Source organism: Phallusia mammillata, chromosome 1, assembly GCF_965637545.1.
Source record: "Phallusia mammillata chromosome 1, kaPhaMamm4.hap1.1, whole genome shotgun sequence".
Lineage (NCBI taxonomy): Eukaryota > Metazoa > Chordata > Ascidiacea > Phlebobranchia > Ascidiidae > Phallusia > Phallusia mammillata.
This window is the reverse complement of record NC_137252.1, coordinates 4,612,457-4,632,182: the sequence shown is the minus strand read 5'-3', so window position 1 is coordinate 4,632,182 and position 19,726 is coordinate 4,612,457. Positions and strand designations below refer to the sequence as shown.

At 37.4% G+C, this 19,726-nt stretch overlaps 1 protein-coding gene, 1 long non-coding RNA gene and 1 pseudogene across 2 annotated transcripts; 2 read left to right on the top strand and 1 right to left on the bottom strand.

Moving 5' to 3' along the window:
- Window positions 1-1,370: 1,370 nt before the first annotated feature.
- Window positions 1,371-2,564, bottom strand: LOC145204257 (uncharacterized). The gene is made up of 3 exons (XR_013853462.1): window positions 2,396-2,564; window positions 1,708-1,840; window positions 1,371-1,623 (listed from the first exon to the last, which is right to left on the bottom strand). It is a non-coding gene; the product is annotated as an uncharacterized LOC145204257 (long non-coding RNA).
- A 12,082-nt stretch (window positions 2,565-14,646) lies between these two features.
- LOC145204228 (uncharacterized) lies at window positions 14,647-15,669 on the top strand (annotated as a pseudogene).
- Window positions 15,670-18,086: 2,417 nt separating this feature from the next.
- LOC145204237 (receptor-type tyrosine-protein phosphatase C-like) lies at window positions 18,087-19,655 on the top strand. Its single transcript, XM_080076726.1, has 4 exons — window positions 18,087-18,218; window positions 18,539-18,690; window positions 18,861-18,996; window positions 19,074-19,655. The coding sequence occupies exons 1-4, from the start codon at window positions 18,123-18,125 to the stop codon at window positions 19,149-19,151; spliced, it is 462 nt and encodes a 153-aa protein (XP_079932852.1). The 5' UTR covers window positions 18,087-18,122; the 3' UTR covers window positions 19,152-19,655.
- Window positions 19,656-19,726: the final 71 nt, after the last annotated feature.

Genomic DNA, 19,726 nt, shown 5'->3' with positions numbered 1-19,726 from the left:
ATGAATAATGTTGCAAAAAATGTTCAAACTGACAAGAATATTTAACAAAGGGACGCATTAGCAAATCGAGCTGGTCTCAAAGCACCTCCATGCAGAATAGGGTGAAAACACTTAGCCAGCGATGGGAATTCGAACCCACGACAGGCGGTTATCCGGGGCTGGCGCTCAACTATTTGACTTTTTTAGGCTTTAAGGTAAGGCCCAGCAAAATTAGATCACAATATGTAGCACATTTCGATCTTTGTTGGGAGATTGCCAGCTTATTTAACAGCATTGGAAGTTATATAATCATACGTATGAGAGCTTTATGTTTTCAAATCATTTTCTTCAGACCTGAGTGTCGTATCCAAGGAACAGAATCATGAGAAAGAATAGAACTGACCAGAGTTGTGGAGCTGGTAGAAGTGAAAGGATTTCGGGGTAAACTATGAAGGCCAAGCCCGGACCGGAAGAGGCGACTTCATCTAAGGTTTTGTTCTGTGAACGTAATGGCGAGCTGTAATACAACAATCTACAGCAAAACAAAATTACAAACTTGGTAAAAAAATGTAACTTTACAAATGTACAAAAAGCTTGTGTGTAAAAACAACAGTGAGCATAACTTGACTCATTTAAGTTACAACTCAAAAACTTAACACAGCTACTACTCAATTTCGAGGATTCATTTCTTACCTGGTAGTTTGCCATGAAACCCAAAGCAGAGAAAACAGCAAACCCAGCAGTGAAACTTGCGATAAGATTTGCTGCCACAATATAAAAAGCATCTCTGTGAAGAAAAACAAATATTGAAAAACATTTGTTTAAAACCCTGCTTTATAAGAAGATTGTTTATTGTATTTACCAGTCACACAAAGGCCACGATTGCTTGCACAACATGCGGGGTTATTACAAAACGACCAAATATTTTGAATGACTTAACAAAGGGAACAAAAATTTTAATTTTTACATAACCACCACAAGTACAGACGTACCTCCACAGGTTGTGGTGATAGTCGTTAAACGTGCTAAGTGATGTAAGTGCTCCCGAGGCCAGAGCGTTTGTGAATAAAACCTGGGACCCAGCACTGACCCAAACCTGTCAAAACATTGAATCAAATGATCAATTATTTTCTGTGAAGAAAAGACACCAAGAAAACTTTAGTTACATCTTGGCTTTATTTTGGACTGGTGCTAAATCAGGATTTTGCCTTTTTACCATTTCCTTTTAGCAAAGAATTAGATTGTAAAAAATAATTTGCGGCATGATTCGAACTCATGGCTGCTTCACAATTTCAGATCAACTTATACAAATGAACGCTGGTGATACCACATTTCTACATGATCAAATCCAACAGTTTCTTCTACTGGAATAAATAGTTTATTACCACAAAATCACAAAGAAAAATAAACTTATGTTACTGATAAAACTAAATTGTATTTTGTTACAGTTGCAACGAAAACGGTAAACAGATCAATGATTTTTGGGCAATTCGCTGCCTTTACACTTACCCCAGGATCCAACAACTTGTTCAAGTCAGGGATTAAAAAGTATTTAATTCCCTCACTAGCGCCCTCAAGCAGCAGACCACGTATAAGGATGACGAAAATAAAAACATAAGGAAGTGTAGCTGTGACGTAGGCAATCTGAATTATGACGTAAAACAAATTTACGTGTAACTGTGGTTTAATAAATTTGAATGCAAATGAAAAAATGTATTTGAATTTTACCTTGGCTGACCAATTAATTCCTTTAAAGATGCACAAGTAAAGTCCGATCCATATAACAAGAAGATAAGCACTCAGATCGGGAACCAAATCTCCTATTTGTTCGATACCGGCGGATTTCTGAAGAACTTTAAGGCTGGAAATACGTAAGATCGTTTGTAAACTAAAGCACTTAGTTGTGGTATGGCATGTTGTTTTAATTAATTCAATAATGTTGAATGCGTCGATGATCTCATGCAAACAAAGAAAATAATGATGAATACGTCGATGATGCATATAAACAAAGAAACGTCGATGATGCATGTAAACACTTCGAAACTACTACTTCTGTGCATATCGTCACAGCCCAAAAAATGTCCATGTGAACATTAAATTTGAAGCTGAAACGATTTAAGATTGTTAATTAAAACTCAAAATGTCTTCAAATGTAGTTTGTAGTGAGTATGAGGAATATTACGTATTGTTTTGACTTTGTATTAATGTTTGCTATTCCGATAAACATATGCTTGTAAACAAAACAGCAGCACTGTCATCCATATGTACACATCTTTTTAAAAAATACTCCCTTAAAAACGATACATTTTACTCTAAATGTCAAATGTAAAGAGTTCAAAATCTTTTGTTGCGAAAAAAGTTGTTAAAAAAATATCAATAACTATAAAAAAAAAATTCTCACTACTACGTTTCTTACTTCCAAAACTCTGTGGCCGCAGACACTTTCCCGCTAAAATTTCCCGCCGTTTGGTTGCCAGGCAACTGTGTATAGTTCAACTTCACATCTTTCGGTGTGACACAGTTCACAGTATTCCAATCGTTGTGACAAGTGGACCAAGGCAGTTCTTTGGCAAAGGAGGCCACGATGTACTTTACTCCCCACACCAATATTATGGGATAGGATATCGAGAAATTGATTAGTAAAATGACTTGAGCAATTGCTATACCTGCAAAAAATACATAAATGTTTGCTGCTTCATCACTTATAAAACAGTAGATAACTTTTTGCTGACTCATGGCAATCTGAGTTACCTTTCATTATTGGGGTTATATTCCAACTCTTCAAGAGTCCCTGTCTAAATCTCTGCCCTAAGGAAATATCAAGGACGTTGCCAGGAATCGCAATCAGCACAGTAAAGAGAAGATAAGGAACAAGGAATGCTCCTGAAATGAGAAATAATGAACAAACGTTTTGAACGTAGGTAATAGCAGGACCATTAGGAATATAGTGATCAAAAACAGCAAAATCGAACCGAAGCAAGTTATTTAAGGCTCAAACACTCTCATTGTGTCGTGCTACTGAACTAAGTCTACTATATTTCCACCTCCAAAACGAGGACACATGGTTAAAAGAACATGAAAAAATACTTTAAGGCCAACCCAAAAATAAAAGCTTCAAAAATTAGACGGTGTTCACTAGCTTGGATAAAGTTTAACATTTATCACATCACATTACTAAAATAAGCTTGTATTTTCAAAAAATGTAAAACCTTTATTCTCTGATAAATAAGCTGAAGATGTATATTTGGCTTCTTTCAAAGGCATATATAATTGTTACATATTTATTTGGTAAATCAGAAATTCTTTATAAAGGAGGACATTTGGGTACTATTTCTTGTCCTCGGAGGACAACTTGGTTTTTGTTAAAAAGGAGGACATGTCCTCCAAAAAGAGGACGTATGGCAGGCCTATGCTCAACACATCTTCCTACCTCCGCCGTTTTTGAAGCACAGATAAGGAAACCTCCAAACATTTCCGAGTCCTACGTTCAAACCAATCGCCGAAATCAAAAAATCCAAAGATTTCTTCCACTTTGCACGATCTTTTTTATCTTGTTGATTGTCTGCTCTAATGTCCCCATTTCTGTTTTTTGTATTTTCCGAAGACCAATTATTTTCCTCCATAGGTACTGACGTGGGATTTTGAAGACAATCAACAGTTTTCACAAACAGCTTGTAATCTTGCTGTGAAAAAGGCGACCTCTTGAACGACCGCCTTAACTGGTGGAAAACGTAAAAAACGATTACATTACCTTTTACGGATTCTGTTTGTTAAGTAAGGAGGAAATACAATGTCCAGGAAATTAGTAAATCTAAACTCGAACGGTTGCCAAATTAAAGTCAACTGAGTAAAACGAAAAACACAAGACCGAAGTACACAAGAGGTGAATGGGCAATGTGACAAATACAATCTCACGACTTTCTGACACACTGCGTTACCCTACAGCAACAGCCCCACACTTACGTTTCCGCCAGGTTTTTAGCTGTATTTGTATCCTGTGCTATTATACGGCAGTAGTAGAGTTAGTTTAACTTCGGTATCGTGTTGCAATTATATGTAATGTTGCTGGTTTGATAAATATAGCCAAAGTACGCACTATTTTTTGGGGGTAAAATAATGTATTAAAGCTTAAACCAGCGATTTGGTTTTTGTTTGCCTGTTTTTAAATCAGCTAACTTTCAGTTTTTTGGTAGTGTTGTTTGTGCTGTTGCTGTTGTGTTTTAATAACAACTTGCACCCACAACAATGAGCGTAAATTATTGGCACACGTTTCTAATATTCGTTGTTATGTTTGTTCCACAACTCCTAGGCCAGGGTAAGAAACTTATTTTTAATATTTTATTTTTGTATACATTTTAAACCACATCTAGGTTATAAATAATTGTATTTTATGTATCAAAACTTAAGCTTTGCACCAGAACTTCTAAATATTTCATCACTCATTATAAATATTTTTTCAGATTGTTCAAGATACATTAGTTCTAATGAAAAGGTGATCGTTCTTTCAAATGACCAGCAGAATGTAAAATCTGCGCAAACATCTTGTCAAGTGAAAGGGGGACAACTTGCTTCATTAGATTCTCAACGTAGCATTAATCAAGTTTCATCGGTGGCAACTAAACTGTTCACTAAAGGTAAGTTAGAAGGGTAGTTTATTTAAACTCATACAACCGTAACATTTACATGTAAGTCCAAATTCATGTTTTTGTCAACCATGTTGGGAGCTTAAAAATCCACGGACATTAAGCAGTAAAAGGAATGCGTAAAACCTGCGCAGCAAGTTTAGTTCATAAAAGATAAATTTCGCGAACAAATTGTTGACTGAAAATGTGTAAATATGTGAAGTTATTTTGGTCGTTTTCACCTTAACAGTGCTGCTCCAACATCAACATTTTACATGACCACTTATTACTAGTGATGTACCGAATCGGCTAAATTTCGATTCGGCCGAAACCGAATATTCGGCGGTTTTGCCGAATAAATTCGGCCGAATCAACCGAATCATTTATGACGTCACGCGAAGTGGTAGGCTACGCTTTTGACATAAAAACATAAGTTTATCTATCAGGCAATTAGTGCAGAATGGTTGTGTTTCGTCCTCATTTTGGTTCTGTGGGGTTTAACATAGCCTTAAGCATAATTTGCAGCCCGACAATGAATTACTGATTAGTTGTCTGCAGTGGGAAAAACGATAATGTGTCAAAAAATACAATTATTTACGGGATTTTCGTTGGTACAAAGGAGAAGAGACACGCTTAACGCTTTAAATGTGTGTTCGTAAAAGATTCGGTTTCGGCCGAATCGCAACAAATTATTCGGCCGAAACCGAATCTTTGCAAAAGTGACCGATTCGGCCGAATAAATTCGGCAAACCGAATATTCGGTACATCTCTACTTATTACCCTTCGTTTTTTTCCGTTTTTTTTATTCTTAAGTATACAGTAACGGGTCGACTGACTCGATGGCTAATATTTGGTTCTCACTGACCCGGTCACGCAGTTATTCCTTTTTTCATTATTTCGTTCATGCAATCATTTTAATTTCAAAGCGTTCAAAGCGTAAAATATTGAAGTGAATTGAAAAATTGAATAGAAGAAAAACCAACGTCTTTTACGCTCTACAAGAAATTGGTAGCCCTAATTTACTCCCTAAAAATAAAGAATCTTGATCAAAACAATGTTACCTGTGAGTCACACGTTTTTTTTGTGATGCAGATTTGCAAATTATGTGGATGTATAACAGAGGAAGTTCTCCACCAAACGCTTTCAAATATTCCAAAACAAAACTATCGCAGCCGAGCGTTTGGAAACCTGTCATGTACAATGGTGTACATTTCTATTTTCACTTGCATAAAAGGTCAGTATTGCGAAGCGCCAACCAAAAAAACTAAAATTGTAATTTGATACTGACAGAAAAACACAACATAATACATTCTGATGTTTTACGACACAAGAGTAAATAAATTCTCAGAAAAATATATTTGTTCAGCAATTTTTCGGCAAACAACATACCAGTATATTTTTGTGATCCTGCTGAGAATCCTGATTCAAGATGGCTTGTTCAACCAAGAAATCCGTGCTACGAAGTCAAGGGTAAGATTTGTTTTACAACATGTAAGCTTATAGCAGGAATGAATTGCAACAAACAACAAATTTGAATCGGCTAATTGTCCAATACGCGCTTTAAACAATCGTTCACTGCAGTGTTTTCCAACCTAGGGGTCGAGACCCCCAAAGGGCCAACCAAGCACTTTGAGGGGACGCGAAGACGCAACCAACTCGAAAAGATTTTTTTACAAACTTTCCCCGTGTCTTTTTTTAGCATAGCTCACACAACAGTTAGAATAGAATCAACAGCATTTGAAAATGTATTCGTTTCTATGGTTGTGTTTTTGGCTATTTTGACATAAAAAGCACGAACCATTGAAAAACCTTGTGCTGACAAGAGCCATGACCACAAATTTAAGGTTTCTGTACAGCAAAAAGTCGACCTGTTCCAGTGACATGTTACACACTTTATAAACAAAATTATGGTGTTTTTATTATAATTGTTTTATTACTTGTGTGAATAAACTCAGCTCTACTTGCAAATGCACACAATATATTTGACAGAAAAAGCGTTATTGACTTTATTCAGTATATCTTGAAACAACAGTGTATATTACTTGTTTAGGTTGGAAAAACAGGTTTACATTGTATGCATCAAGTACAGGTGGACCAGGAACCAGGACATTGTATCGTTATGCTGTTCCGAATCCTTTGAGAATAAAATTATGGCCAGTGAAAGAAAACAACGGTTTCATTTTATCTAAAAGCAATTTGTACGTGTCTGGTAGGTAACAAAGAAATAAGTTTGGTAGCTTGTTTTAATGTTAAATTTATCTAAATCAAATTCCAACTCTATAGGGTATACTTACACAAAACTTTACACATTTTTGTTGCCAATTATGTTTTGTATTATTTTGAAAACAATAGCATATATTTAATGCAAATATTACAGATGTTAATATTTGGTTGAGATCAACTTCATCATGTTCCCCATCTACTTTACATTACGGTGAGAGTTGGAAGCCAAACTGCAACATTGATGTCAACACAACAGGTTTTTACGCTTGCCAGATTACGTGTAAGTTTGCGGTAAAATTGTTTTTTTTGTACAGAACTGAATTGGTTATCGTAAGGAGTTTTACTGAACAAAACGTAAAAGTAAAGATTGTCTGCCTAAAGCGTTTGGTGATATTGCAGTTGTAGCCTATTAGATTTGGTTTCCAAATAGCTAAAGTAAGATTTATCCTTAATGTTAACTTTAAACTTCAACTTAAAAACTATGTTGATTAATTGGTTGTAACCTTAAAAATAAAAATGTACTTAACACTGTAAATAAATAACTCACAGCAATATTGCATTTGCTGCTATTTCCTTTTTAGTCGACGCGAGTGCGACATACAACTGTCAAGGCCTGGTTGTGTCTTGGTCCGGAAATTTGCATCAGTTAACAAATGCTCGAAACGGAAGAGGGATCATAGTTGAGGTGGGATATAACTTTCTGTTTTCATTTGTAAAGTTTATTTCAGTTGAGTTGAGTTTATTATTTACTTATTTGATCACTTAAGAAGACAAATTTTGGTGCAAACTGCTGTAAACTAGTAGTTTGACCATTCCTTTACTGATGTAAGTTTTATTGTGTCTATTTGAACAGTGTTTCACTAACAAGTGTAAACAAACACAGATTAAATAAACGGGGAATTTTAACGCTCACAAATCCGCAAAGTTAATGAGCTGCATCACAGAGAATTCACTTTCGAAAAACCACCTGCCCAATTTAACAGTTATTTAAACTTTAAAAACTTTTGACATTAGTTTAAATGTGATTTGGTGAAGCTGAAAGTGCAATAACACAAAGTACTCTTTGACAAATGACTTGCAAATATAGAAATAAGGCTATGATATGACTATAGTTAATCATATTATTTACATGAGTTCAGTTGCTTTTACTTAAAAGGATTTCTAAATTAAGAAAGTATCACAGGTGGAAGTTTTAAACACCAACATTAAAAAGTCATTTCCTTACAATGACAAATCATACGTCATCGCTGATCAGATGCCAAAAAAGGTGGCTCATCAAGTCAAGGTAATGTTTTCTGGAAAAAGGAAAATAGAAAGTATCTAATCAAAAACTCAACATAAGATATTGGTGTATTATTTTCCATTAAATGATGGCAGCGCTGTTCTTGTTTACGCCAACTACTTGATAATTAATCAAAAACTTGGCAATATTAGGGGTCACTTTGATTTGCGTTTGACTGTGTTATTTTTTCCTAGTCAAATCACTTGTTGCAGATAACAGCAACTTTGATTGCTTGCCCTGAAGTCGTTGCATCCAAGACAATTCAAGTTCCAGTACAACGTGGTCCACAATCGAGCCGTGTTTCTTACCTTTTGAAAGAAAGCAAGATTAAAATCAAACAAACTGATTGCGTCTTGACCATGTTAGGTGACGTGTCGTCTAAAAATGGATTCTGCAAAATTCAGGTCCGACTGTGTGCACATTTTGTTCGGAGAACTCCCTTTGCACATTCTAGATTCTAACAGATTCATATTTAAAAATATGCAAAGTCATTTATTCTTTAAATCTTTACTATAGCTCAAACAACATCATTAATGTACAACAGAAATGAAAAGATTAGGCCAGTATTTGCCAGGCAACCAATATATCCGCCAGGTTTTTACTACATTGCTTTTAAGGCATCGTTAATTTTAAACTGTCAACTTTTGGGTTTGTTAAAATAAACCTTGTGTTTTTTACAGATCAATGTAGAGGGCCGAGCTCCTCAAACTTTTAACATCAATCAAAGGCAAAACACGTTCAGGTTTCAGATGGATAAAAACAAAATTGGGTCGACAGTACATTTTTCGGTAACTTTCAAATGTATTTGCGCGTAAATATTTCTGTTCATAAAAGTATCTCTACTCCTATGTCCAAGTCAATCTTTATTTTTGCTTAGCATGTCTATTAAGTCTTTTTGCAAAATATAATTTGAAATAGTTTTATCCAACGTTAATCAGTGTTTGGTTAATTTATTTTTGTTTACATTTCTTAACTCAGTTAACATGATAGAAATGTTTTAGTTCTTCAGCTTTAAATATAACGTTAATGCTAGATTATATTTACTACCAACATTAAATATTTCAGGTTCTTGCTTACGGATCTTTTACATCTTTTCCGCAACAAACGACAACTGTTGCTTGTTCAGGTTTTATCACAAACCAAGGTAAAAAAAATACTACTTCAGTGTTGGTTGACAAAGTGAAACAAGTAACACGGAGCAATCCTTGGAATTTGACCGGTCCTCTGATTGCGGTTGTTTTGATTCTCATCGTTATTATCGCCCTGACTTTGCTCTTCTTTAGAAGGTTCGTACTAAATTTTTCGCTTACATAAAATAAAAATTACAACTGCATATTTTAGCTGAGATATATGCCTTTATTTTTCTTTTATTAAGCCTGGGAATTTTTATTACAACCATGATGATCTGTTTAGTAGTGCAACATTTTAAATATTGTACGATGCTGTAAATACAGATTTATGAATCATTTTGTCGTTTAAAGGCAAAACCACACCAACAATGATCAAAAATGTTGCAGCTGTCACTTATATGGTAGGTTTATGGTTTTATATCCGAAGAATCTAACATACAATTTGTGAATTTTGCCTATGTTATGTTAGGAAACTGTCACACTACGACCACTGTACAAGACGAAGAGAATACATATGAAAACGTAAGTGTAATTTTCTATGTTACTTTATTTTTTAACCTCGATGGGTGAGCAACGTCTCACAGGGTAATTAACAATAATTCCTCGAGATGCAAGGTTTATTGCAATCTGAATTGTTTGTTTTTTTGTGTGTTGTTTTTTGACTTGGGCAGTTGGTGACTTTGATTTATTTCATCACATCAGGCTCCACTGTGTGTTGGAGCAATCTAACTTCATTTTTTTCTAAGAATAGTAACCGAGGTCGGATTAGAATCCCAAATCTCATGAGAACAAAGCGGATAAGACAATAAACCTGCAGGCAAAAGGTATGAGAGAAGGCTAATAAGTTTCATTTTATTTTTGCAGGTTAATGACATGATTGAAATTACTGAAGATAATTCTCACCAGAATCAACACCAGGGACAATATCAAAGCGAAAGCTTTATTGGTAAATAGAAGTTCCAACTTAGTGTTAAACAAGGTCAGTTTGTATGTAAAGAAAATCTACATTTTTTGTATGTAGCTGATCATTTGGCAAACTTGGAGAAACAATCGATCAAAGATAAACATTTGCTACAATCCTTCATTGATAACTCATCGGATGAATTTAAAACATGGGAACTGCAATATGAGGTATTCCCAGTTAACGCAAATATCTATTTTGCCCCTTTTAAGATTTTTATATCTTGTTAAATTATAAACATATGCCTTGCACCATATCTGCCTTATGTGCAACACTAGCTAATTTGATACATTTTTTGAGCGTACCAAATATTCGATTAAAATTTGACACCACTAAATTTACTTCTGCTTTCTTTGACTTTGCTGTACAACCCAGTGAGGTGAATGTCAAAAAGTTTTACTGACTAATCCTAAAATGTTATGAGATTGTTCTTCAGGAAATCTGTCGTGTTAGCAAGTCGAGTGCACGAACCAGAGAAGTAGCAAAGATGCAATGCAACACGAAGAAAAACCGATTCAACCATGTTTTCCCATGTGAGTAAATTAACATATATGTTAGATTTTGAAAAGCACGTTGTTATTTTTTTAAATGCTACAAGAAATAGCAGTTTGACAAGCAACTAAATATCGTGTGGTTTGAAGTTTTTTGTTGTTTGACTTATGCTGAAAAAATGTGATTTTTTGCGGGTTTTTTTTGCGGAAAAATGAACAATCCTGATTTTCCTGTTAATAAATAGATGATCATTCGAGAGTCGTGCTCAGCGGAGACAAAGAAACCAGTTACATCAACGCATCGTATATTCCTGTAAGACTATGATTTTTTATTAGTCTATTACAATAATCATTTAACAATTTATAAACAACATGTGTGGTATTGCAATATTTTTTCTGCAAGAAATTAGGTGGTATGTTTTTGTCAAGAAAAACGTTTTTATTCAATTTGAACAATTTGTAAAAAACAAAAACAATGGACCGGGATTCGAAAAGCAGTATGATCAGAACCGTAGCTGCCAGACACCCTGCCGATATTACAAGACATCAAACAAATAAATTTATTCTTAAAAGGCACTACCGATATTGGGCACAGTTTGTGTTGTAAACTACTATGTATAACATTGTTGTCATTTCGTCAGGGTTATTATGAAGAACGGAAGTTCATCGCCGCACAAGGACCCAAGCCTGAAACACTGGAAGATTTTTGGAGAATGATTTGGGAAAACGGCACAACATTAGTTGCTATGCTCACAAACCTAGTGGAATCAGGAAAGGTGAGACCCAAAAATGTTTTACTGTTTAAACAGACATGGAACCACTTATACAGGTCAAAAACTTGGTACAAATCCATTACAAAAAGCCAAAAACATACCTCAAAGTCAGAGGTACACATACAACACAAATGTAGCCGAATGTCTGGCCTGAATAAGCTTACAACATTCAAACGTAAGATCGAACTCGGATCGACCCGAAAAGTCCTTCTTTCAAACCTGTTTGACCCTTATCTTTAACAAGCAATATATGCAACCTTGTATAGTAGTTCAACATTTTCAATGCAGTTAAATATGAGTGTTGGAATACTGTAGACATATCAATTTGATGTGTTATATGGACCAATAAAGATTTTCGTCTTTGATTTGCAGACAGTATGTTCCAAGTATTGGCCTGATTGTGCTGAAACTTTAAACTTTGGTGGATTCTGTATTGAAACACATTATGAGTATCATATGAGTGGAATTATTAGAAGAAAAATGACGCTATCCTGCCACAACGTAAGTCATCCTGTAAATTTTACTACTCATTCAAATAGAATCAATAAACTTCTTACTTATTAAAAAAGGTTGGAAAGTGTATGTCTATGTGGTCCTACTAATGCTTTTCAAATTCCTCTGTGCTTTTAACTTAAAACTGTGTTTTTTAACCTTACTGTTGCACAATCGATGTCATCATATCAGGAAAATCGTGCATTGTGATACAACTTCCGCCATATCCAAAATAGTTGCAACATTTTCTTGACTCTAGATGCAACGAACAATCTACCAACTGCATTTCACATCTTGGCCCGATCACGGAATCCCAGATGTGACGTCAAACATGATGTATCTACGTCACATGGTTGAGGAACTTAAAGACGGAAACCCAATAGTTGTACACTGCAGGTAGTGCCGTGTTGATGATGATTATATTCTTAAACAGTAAACGAACCCATTTTCGCAATCTTGATCGCCTCTGGAATTTTTTTTACTGATTGCTTTATCTTACGTTGTGTAATAAGCAGAAGTGTTTTCCACTAAGAAATATAATGAGCAAAGAGTCTTGATATGAGTGGTTTTCAATAATGACATCTGCTTTACCATTTGGCCTTAATTTCATGTCAACATGTTTTGCCTGACGCCATTTTTGACTATGTGTTTCGTTTTAGTGCCGGAGCAGGTCGGACGGGCACCTACATAGCAATGGATGTTCTCATCAATGAGATGTCGGACACAGACCAAGTGAATGTTATGCGGGCGACGATGAAAATGAGAGACACTCGATCAGACATGATTCAAAGTTTGGTAAAATCATAGAGATCTTATTTACCTAAGCAAGGAAAGTTATAAGTAATAAAACACAAGCTTTTTAAAGTTAACAAGTTTATATCAGTATGTGCTTTGCTAGTAGCTCCAAGTCATGCAATAACGAAGTATAGTCTATTCTAAAAGTTTTGACAAGTTTATGCCTGACAATATGAGGGATCAATATATCTGTAAACAAATCACATCGTGGCCGACTACGATAATGCGTTAATGGTCGGCACTAACCTATGATGGGTGTAGGTGACCACGTGGTTATTTCTTGCGTGTTTCAAATAGTTGAAGCAAAGATACGCCGTTCCAAATTAAACCAGTTTACTTTTGTTTTCACCTTAATAGTGAGCTGACTTTGTAGGGTCTTGTATGCTTTTACAACACAAGCATGGGTGGGATTCAATTTTTTTGTCCGCCGGTTTTACCACAAAAGTCGTATTTATCAACCGGTTCTGTTACAAAAAGTCAGCTATTGATATATATATATATATATATATATATATATTCTTCGTTCCAGGAACAATATGTTTTCGTCCATCGTCTACTGGTAGAACATTATTACACTCCGAACACAGATAGAACCTGGGCAGAATTCCAGCTACTTAAAAACGATCAACTGTAAATATTTTCTGTTTGTTTTTTATCTTTTATGGGATTTTCAAATAAGAACCGTGTTAAGGTCAATTAGTAATTCTTTCCCTTTTGTATTTCTTTTTTTTTTTTCTTTCTTGTGGTACGAATGTTTTGGGATCGTTAGATTTCTGAAAAATGTTTGACATCTGTAATTTATTTCGGATTTCTAAAGTGTTTCTTTGCAGAGGAGTATTTAAAATATATTTTATTGCTTTGGCAGGAAGGTAAAGAGAAAGCACAAATTACAAGTAAAAAATGCTTGTTTATTTCAGATCAAAAATCATTAAGAATGAGTTGGATAAGCTCGAACTTCTTCAGCCAATACACCGATCAAATGCTAATTTCAATCTTTACGATACAGGTAAGTTGCGACATTTAGTGACTGCTAAGTAAAAATCATTACCCGGTATCTGCTAAGTAAAAAACATAAAACCATTTTTTGGTGAAAGGGGTAAAACCAAAACATGAACGTACTCCGAAAAAGTTGTTAGATGAGTTTCTAACTGTTATTTTTCTTTACAGGCCAGGACCCAGGTCTAGTTACTGTGGTGGATCCTACAACGAACAACAATTTCAGCGTCAACTCATATTACATTGAGGTAAAGGTGAACATCATCAAACAAACTTTGCCTCTCTTTTTTTCCAAACACTAGTGTTGGCATAATGATTTGTTGATGCTCAGTACATTGAACATTAGTAAATTTCCATTGGTTATGGTTAAGTCATATAGAGCAACAAACCGTTTAATTAGTACACTTTTTTGATTTACGAATTTTGCCATTGTCTACACATGTTAAGCAAGCTTAATCTACTCGTATGAACATGCATTACATCTATGGAGGTTGCATCTATTTTTCAACCAAAACATGAATAAAATGTTTCCAGGATCGAAGTTTTTCTCGGGTCTTCATCGCAAGTCAAGGACCTGATTACGACCCCGAACTTTTCTGGACAATGGTAATCCAGTGCAACAATCTCACTGTATTTGAACTTGAAGAACCGGTGAGTCACTATTGAAATTTTATTGATACTGACAAAAGCAACTGTGGTTTTAATCTTGAGACTGTGGCGACCTCTCTTACGTGTTTACATTCGAGTGTATCGAAGCGTGCATTTGCCTTTTTCTCGCTCTGTCGTTGTCGCCTTATAAGCGCGGTTTTTATTGTTGCGTTCTTCTATCATTGAACTGCATTGAAATAAAGCATCCGCTTTACTGGTGATCCTCCGCGGCTTCCAAACGAATTTTGAAGGTCATGGAATCAGAACACGCCGTGTCTCTTAAGCTTCCAACGTTCTGGCCGACACAACCACGTGTTTGGCTACAGCAAGTGGAAGCTCAATTCGCTTTAAAGAAGATTGTTGCTGACGAAACGAAGTTCTATTATGTTGTGTCAGCACTGGACCAAGCTACAGCAGCTCGCTTAATTGACCTGCTTGAACGCCCACCGGCAGAAGGTAAATATACAGCAATTAAGGAAAGACTGCTTCAGTCGTTTGCCCTTTCCAGACAGGGCGACAAAAAACCATCAGTCTTAATGGATGAGATGCTTTCTCTTCTTGGAAATCACAATTCGTGTTTACTTTTTGAGCACTTGTTTCTCCAGCACATGCCCGAGGATATCCGATTGGTATTGGCGCACGAAGACACACAAGATCTTCGCCAATTAGCCCAGAAGGCCGACGTATTATGGCTTTCTCGCGAACGCGAATGCTCTAAGCAAGGTACGTCAAGGTAAACCTACTCGCAGTGACAGCAAGAAGCCTTCAGGCATGTGCTACTTCCACTGGCGTTTTGGATCCGATGCAAACCAATGCCGTCCACCATGTTCTTTCCAGGGAAACAGCAAGGCCGGTTGCCTTTAATGGCTGGGGCAACCGGCAATTCTTTCAGCCTTTTCTTTCTCTGGGACAAAGTCTCTGGGCGCAATTTCTTGGTTGACACGGGTGCTGAGGTTAGTGTAATTCCGCCTACTGGTGCTGAGCGACGTGCCAACACTAAGGGTTTCTTTCTTAAGGCCGCTAATGGAAGTTCCATAGCTACTTACGGCTACAAATCTGTTACACTTCATTTTTCAGCTGGAGTTTTTAAATGGAGGTTTGTGTTGGCTGATGTTTCGCGTCCACTGCTTGGTGCAGACTTTCTCCGTGCTAATCGTTTGTTGGTCGACATTGACAAAAAACGTCTTGTGAACTCCGAAGCGTTCACGAGCTTTCCCATGAAAAGGTCTCTATGTCCACCGCCTCAGCTCAGCACTCTTAATTCTGTGCTTTCTCCATATGCCAAGTTGTTGGAAATGTTTCCTCAGGTAAAAATCCCCAGGTTTTCTGATGCCTTGCCTAAACACGGTGTACAACATCACATTGTGACCACAGGCCAACCTGTGCATTGCCGCGTCAGGCGCCTCTCGCCTGAGAAGTTGTTATTGGCGAAAGCAGAATTTCAGAAGATGCTCGATTTAGGTATAGTTCGTCGGTCATCAAGCCCATGGTCTTCCCCTCTTCACATGGTAGAAAAATCTGCCGGTGGTTGGCGCCCTTGTGGCGATTACCGTCGTCTCAATGAGGCCACGCAGGCTGATCGTTACTCTATACCACATATCCACGACTTTACCGCCCGCCTTGCCGGTTGTACTGTGTTTTCGAAGATAGATCTAATACGCGGCTATCACCAGATTCCGGTAGCTGAGGCAGATATCGCAAAGACTGCTGTCATCACGCCGTTTGGTCTCTTTGAATTTCTTCGAACCCCGTTTGGGTTAAAGAATGCCGCACAAACATTTCAAAGGCTAATGGATTCCATTTTTCAAGGTTTGCAGTTTCTATATGTATATCTTGATGACATTCTGGTTGCAAGTCCAGACCAGACAGCTCACATGAAACACTTAAAGCAAGTTTTCCAACGCCTTTCCAATCACGGACTTGTTGTTAATCCCCAGAAGTGTGAGTTTGGCAAAAGCAGCATGCAGTTTCTCGGCCACTTGGTCGACCAACACGGCATTAAACCTCTTCCTGCAAAAGTTGATGCCATCCGAAATTTTGCTGTGCCACGAACGGTCAAGGGCTTACAGGAGTTTTCGGGTATGCTTAACTTTTATCATAGATTCCTGCCCAACATTGCAACCATCATGAAGCCACTGTATAGTTCCTTATCTGGTAAACCAAAGGAACTCATATGGACTCTTGAGATGAAAGAAGCCTTCTGCCAAGCAAAAAATGCTCTTGCTCGTGCACCAACCACAGTGGCAAGCCAGCATAGCGCTTACAGTCGATGCTTCTCAAACAGCTGTCGGCGCAGTACTCGAACAGTTTACAGAAGGTCACTGGGCCCCTCTTGCGTTTTTCAGCCGTCAGCTGCGAAAACCCGAAACCAAGTACAGCGCCTTTGATCGCGAACTTTTAGCACTTCACCTGGCCATTAGGCACTTTCGTTATTTTCTTGAAGGGCGCAAGTTTACAGCATTTACCGATCATAAACCGCTCACTTTTGCTTTCAAAAAGGTTACAGAGCCATGGTCTTCTCGACAACAACGTCATCTGTCGTGTATTTCGGAGTACACAACAGATGTCAGACACATTAGTGGCAAGTCAAACACCGTCGCAGATGCACTCTCTAGATCGTTTGTAAATGCTCTACAGAGTTCTTTGACTGATTTTGATCACAAGGCTCTTGCTGACGCACAACAAACAGACGAAGTTCAGTCTTACCGCACTGCGTTGACTGGGTTGCTTCTTAGGGATGTTCCGATCGAAGGTTCGCCGACTACTATTCTTTGTGATGTTTCTCAGGGAAGACCACGTCCTATTGTTCCCTCCTCTTGGCAAAGAAAAGTTTTCGACGTCATCCATGGGTTGTCGCATCCTTCCATCCGTACCACGAAGAAGCTCATATCCTCTAAGTTTGTTTGGCATGGGTTAAAAAAGAATGTTGCGTTGTGGGCTAAACAGTGCCTCGCTTGCCAACGTGCCAAGATTCTCCCAAAGAAGATTTCAATGTTTCGTCTGCCGAATTGCTTTACGGCACTGCGTTAACGGTACCTGGCGATTTTCTTACCACTGAAGCCACTTCCGTCGCAAATTTTTTGCCAACGTTGCGGGATACTCTGCAAAACCTTTCGCCCCAACCGATGTCACGTCACTGCAACCCTCGCGTGTCCATCCCTTCAACGCTGAAGGGCAGTCCTTATGTGTTTGTCCGTCGTGACACTCACCGACCTCCTCTGACCCCACCGTACGATGGTCCGTATAAGGTCCTTAAGTCGTCGGACAAAACGTTTACTCTAGACATGGGCGGTCGTCCGCAGACGATTTCCATTGACCGATTGAAGCCTGCCCATGTAGATTTGACCGCACCTGTTCCAGTCGCTCTTCCTCCGGCCAGAGGACGACCGAGACGCAACGTGCATCCCCCGGAACGCTACCAAGCGTGACGCATGCCCGCTTCTGGAGGGGGGTCCTGTGGCGACCTCTCTTACGTGTTTACATTCGAGTGTATCGAAGCGTGCATTTGCCTTTTTCTCGCTCTGTCGTTGTCGCCTTATAAGCGCGGTTTTTATTGTTGCGTTCTTCTATCATTGAACTGCATTGAAATAAAGCATCCGCTTTAAGACCATATTTCCACTTTTCTACAATTATTTTTTAATCTTCTTTCGTTTAAGCTTAATGGCGTGATTTTTTTTTTATTTAGAGTAAAGCTGAAAAAGTTTCGTCACTTGTGGAAAACGAACGCGTCATGTTCGGTGACGTAAGCATTGACGTCATGTCGATTCAATACCGCGAGGGATACACACTTCAGAAACTCAGCATTCAACACGCAAGCGGATTGGCTGTAAGTAACAAACCTAAATGAGAATGAGGATACTTTGTACGGGTGTACTTGAGTTTATATACTAATGTGCTTGTCTAAATGTGTTTATAGGTCTCCTCGTGCGTGTGGGTGTTTGTGTGTGTCTATGTGTGTGTTGTTATGTTTGTGCTAGTGTATGTGTGTGTGTGTTAGTGTGTTTGTGTGTGAGTGTTTGTGTGTATGCGTTTGTGTGTGTTTGTGAGTGCTTGTGTGTGTTTGTGTGTGTTTGTGTGTGTTCATTCATATAGTAAATTACACTTTGCGCCAAATGCCTGCATTTTATTGAATCGCTTTATACGCAGCAACCTGTCATCGTCACTCATATATGTGGGTTAAACTGGAAAGAAGACAAGAATCCTCCCAAGCCTGCCACTTTACTTGATGCCATCGATTCCATTGACATCTTTATGCCAGAAAACCCACCAAGAAGACCGAAATTACTGGTCCATTGCAGGTACAAGTTATTAAATCTATGCCACAAAACTTTTTCAGAGAATATTTACATACTATACAGAATTTTAGACTTTTATAAATGAGAAGCTTTTGTAGTGTGTTTTACTCAAGTGTTTCCGGGGCAGTTTTCTTTTATGCATGATTTATACATTTGGCACGCCTTGTACGTAGGAGCGGCTGTACTCGTTCTGGAATGTTGATTGTTCTCATCAACTGCATCGAGCGGCTTAGATCCAAGGAGCGGATAGATATTTTTCGGGCAGTAGAAGATCTACGGAGTCTGAAATCAAACATGGTCAACAGCCAGGTATGTATTGTCACTAAAAGTGCCACGATAGTAAAACAATATCAAATTTATTTTATTTGACGTTTAAACTTTTTCAGATCATGTACAAGTACATTTATGACGTGATGAAGTTTTGCGCATCAATTTTCAACAGCACCTACGCCAACCTGCGTTAAAACATCGGACTGCGTTGTTTTCGTAACAAAATCTAATTAAAGTGAAGGAAAAAAATTTTTTTAAGTATGAACTATCATGCGTTTTCCACCAGATACAATGCATATCAACCAAAGAAAAACATATTAATATTTACTTAAAACTTTATATGGTGGCGATATTGAACAAGAGATGCTAAAAAGTTTTCATAAAAGTTGAAACCATTTCAACAAGTTTCACGTGATTTTTTAATAACGTGATTGCATTATTTTTGTTTTTTTCTTTCCTTATAATGTAAAGGCCCCTCCCCGCCTCAACAAGGTGACGACCGACCGTAAAGCGGCGAAATTTTTGTCGTCTCCTGTCTATAGTACAATGTGCTAAAAGAGAGAAAAACTTTTAACAACTTCAATATTGATAAGCACAAAATGAGTATTTAAATTATGTATTTCCTCTCTTGCAAGGAGCGCAATTTGAATGAATGCATGTTTTTTGAGTGCAAACGGCTCAAGCAGACCTAATTGTAATTAGCTTTGTGTTCTCACAAAATCGAAAATAAAAGCTTTTTCGTGCTCAAAAACTATGTAAAGCGTAACAT

Coding starts and splice junctions, on each gene's coding strand:
- LOC145204237 (XM_080076726.1), top strand. CDS start 18,123: ATGTTCGGTGACGTAAGCATTGACGTCATGTCGATTCAATACCGCGAG. Junction 18,219..18,538: donor AACACGCAAGCGGATTGGCT/GTAAGTAACAAA, acceptor CTTTATACGCAG/CAACCTGTCATCGTCACTCA. Junction 18,997..19,073: donor CAAACATGGTCAACAGCCAG/GTATGTATTGTC, acceptor AAACTTTTTCAG/ATCATGTACAAGTACATTTA.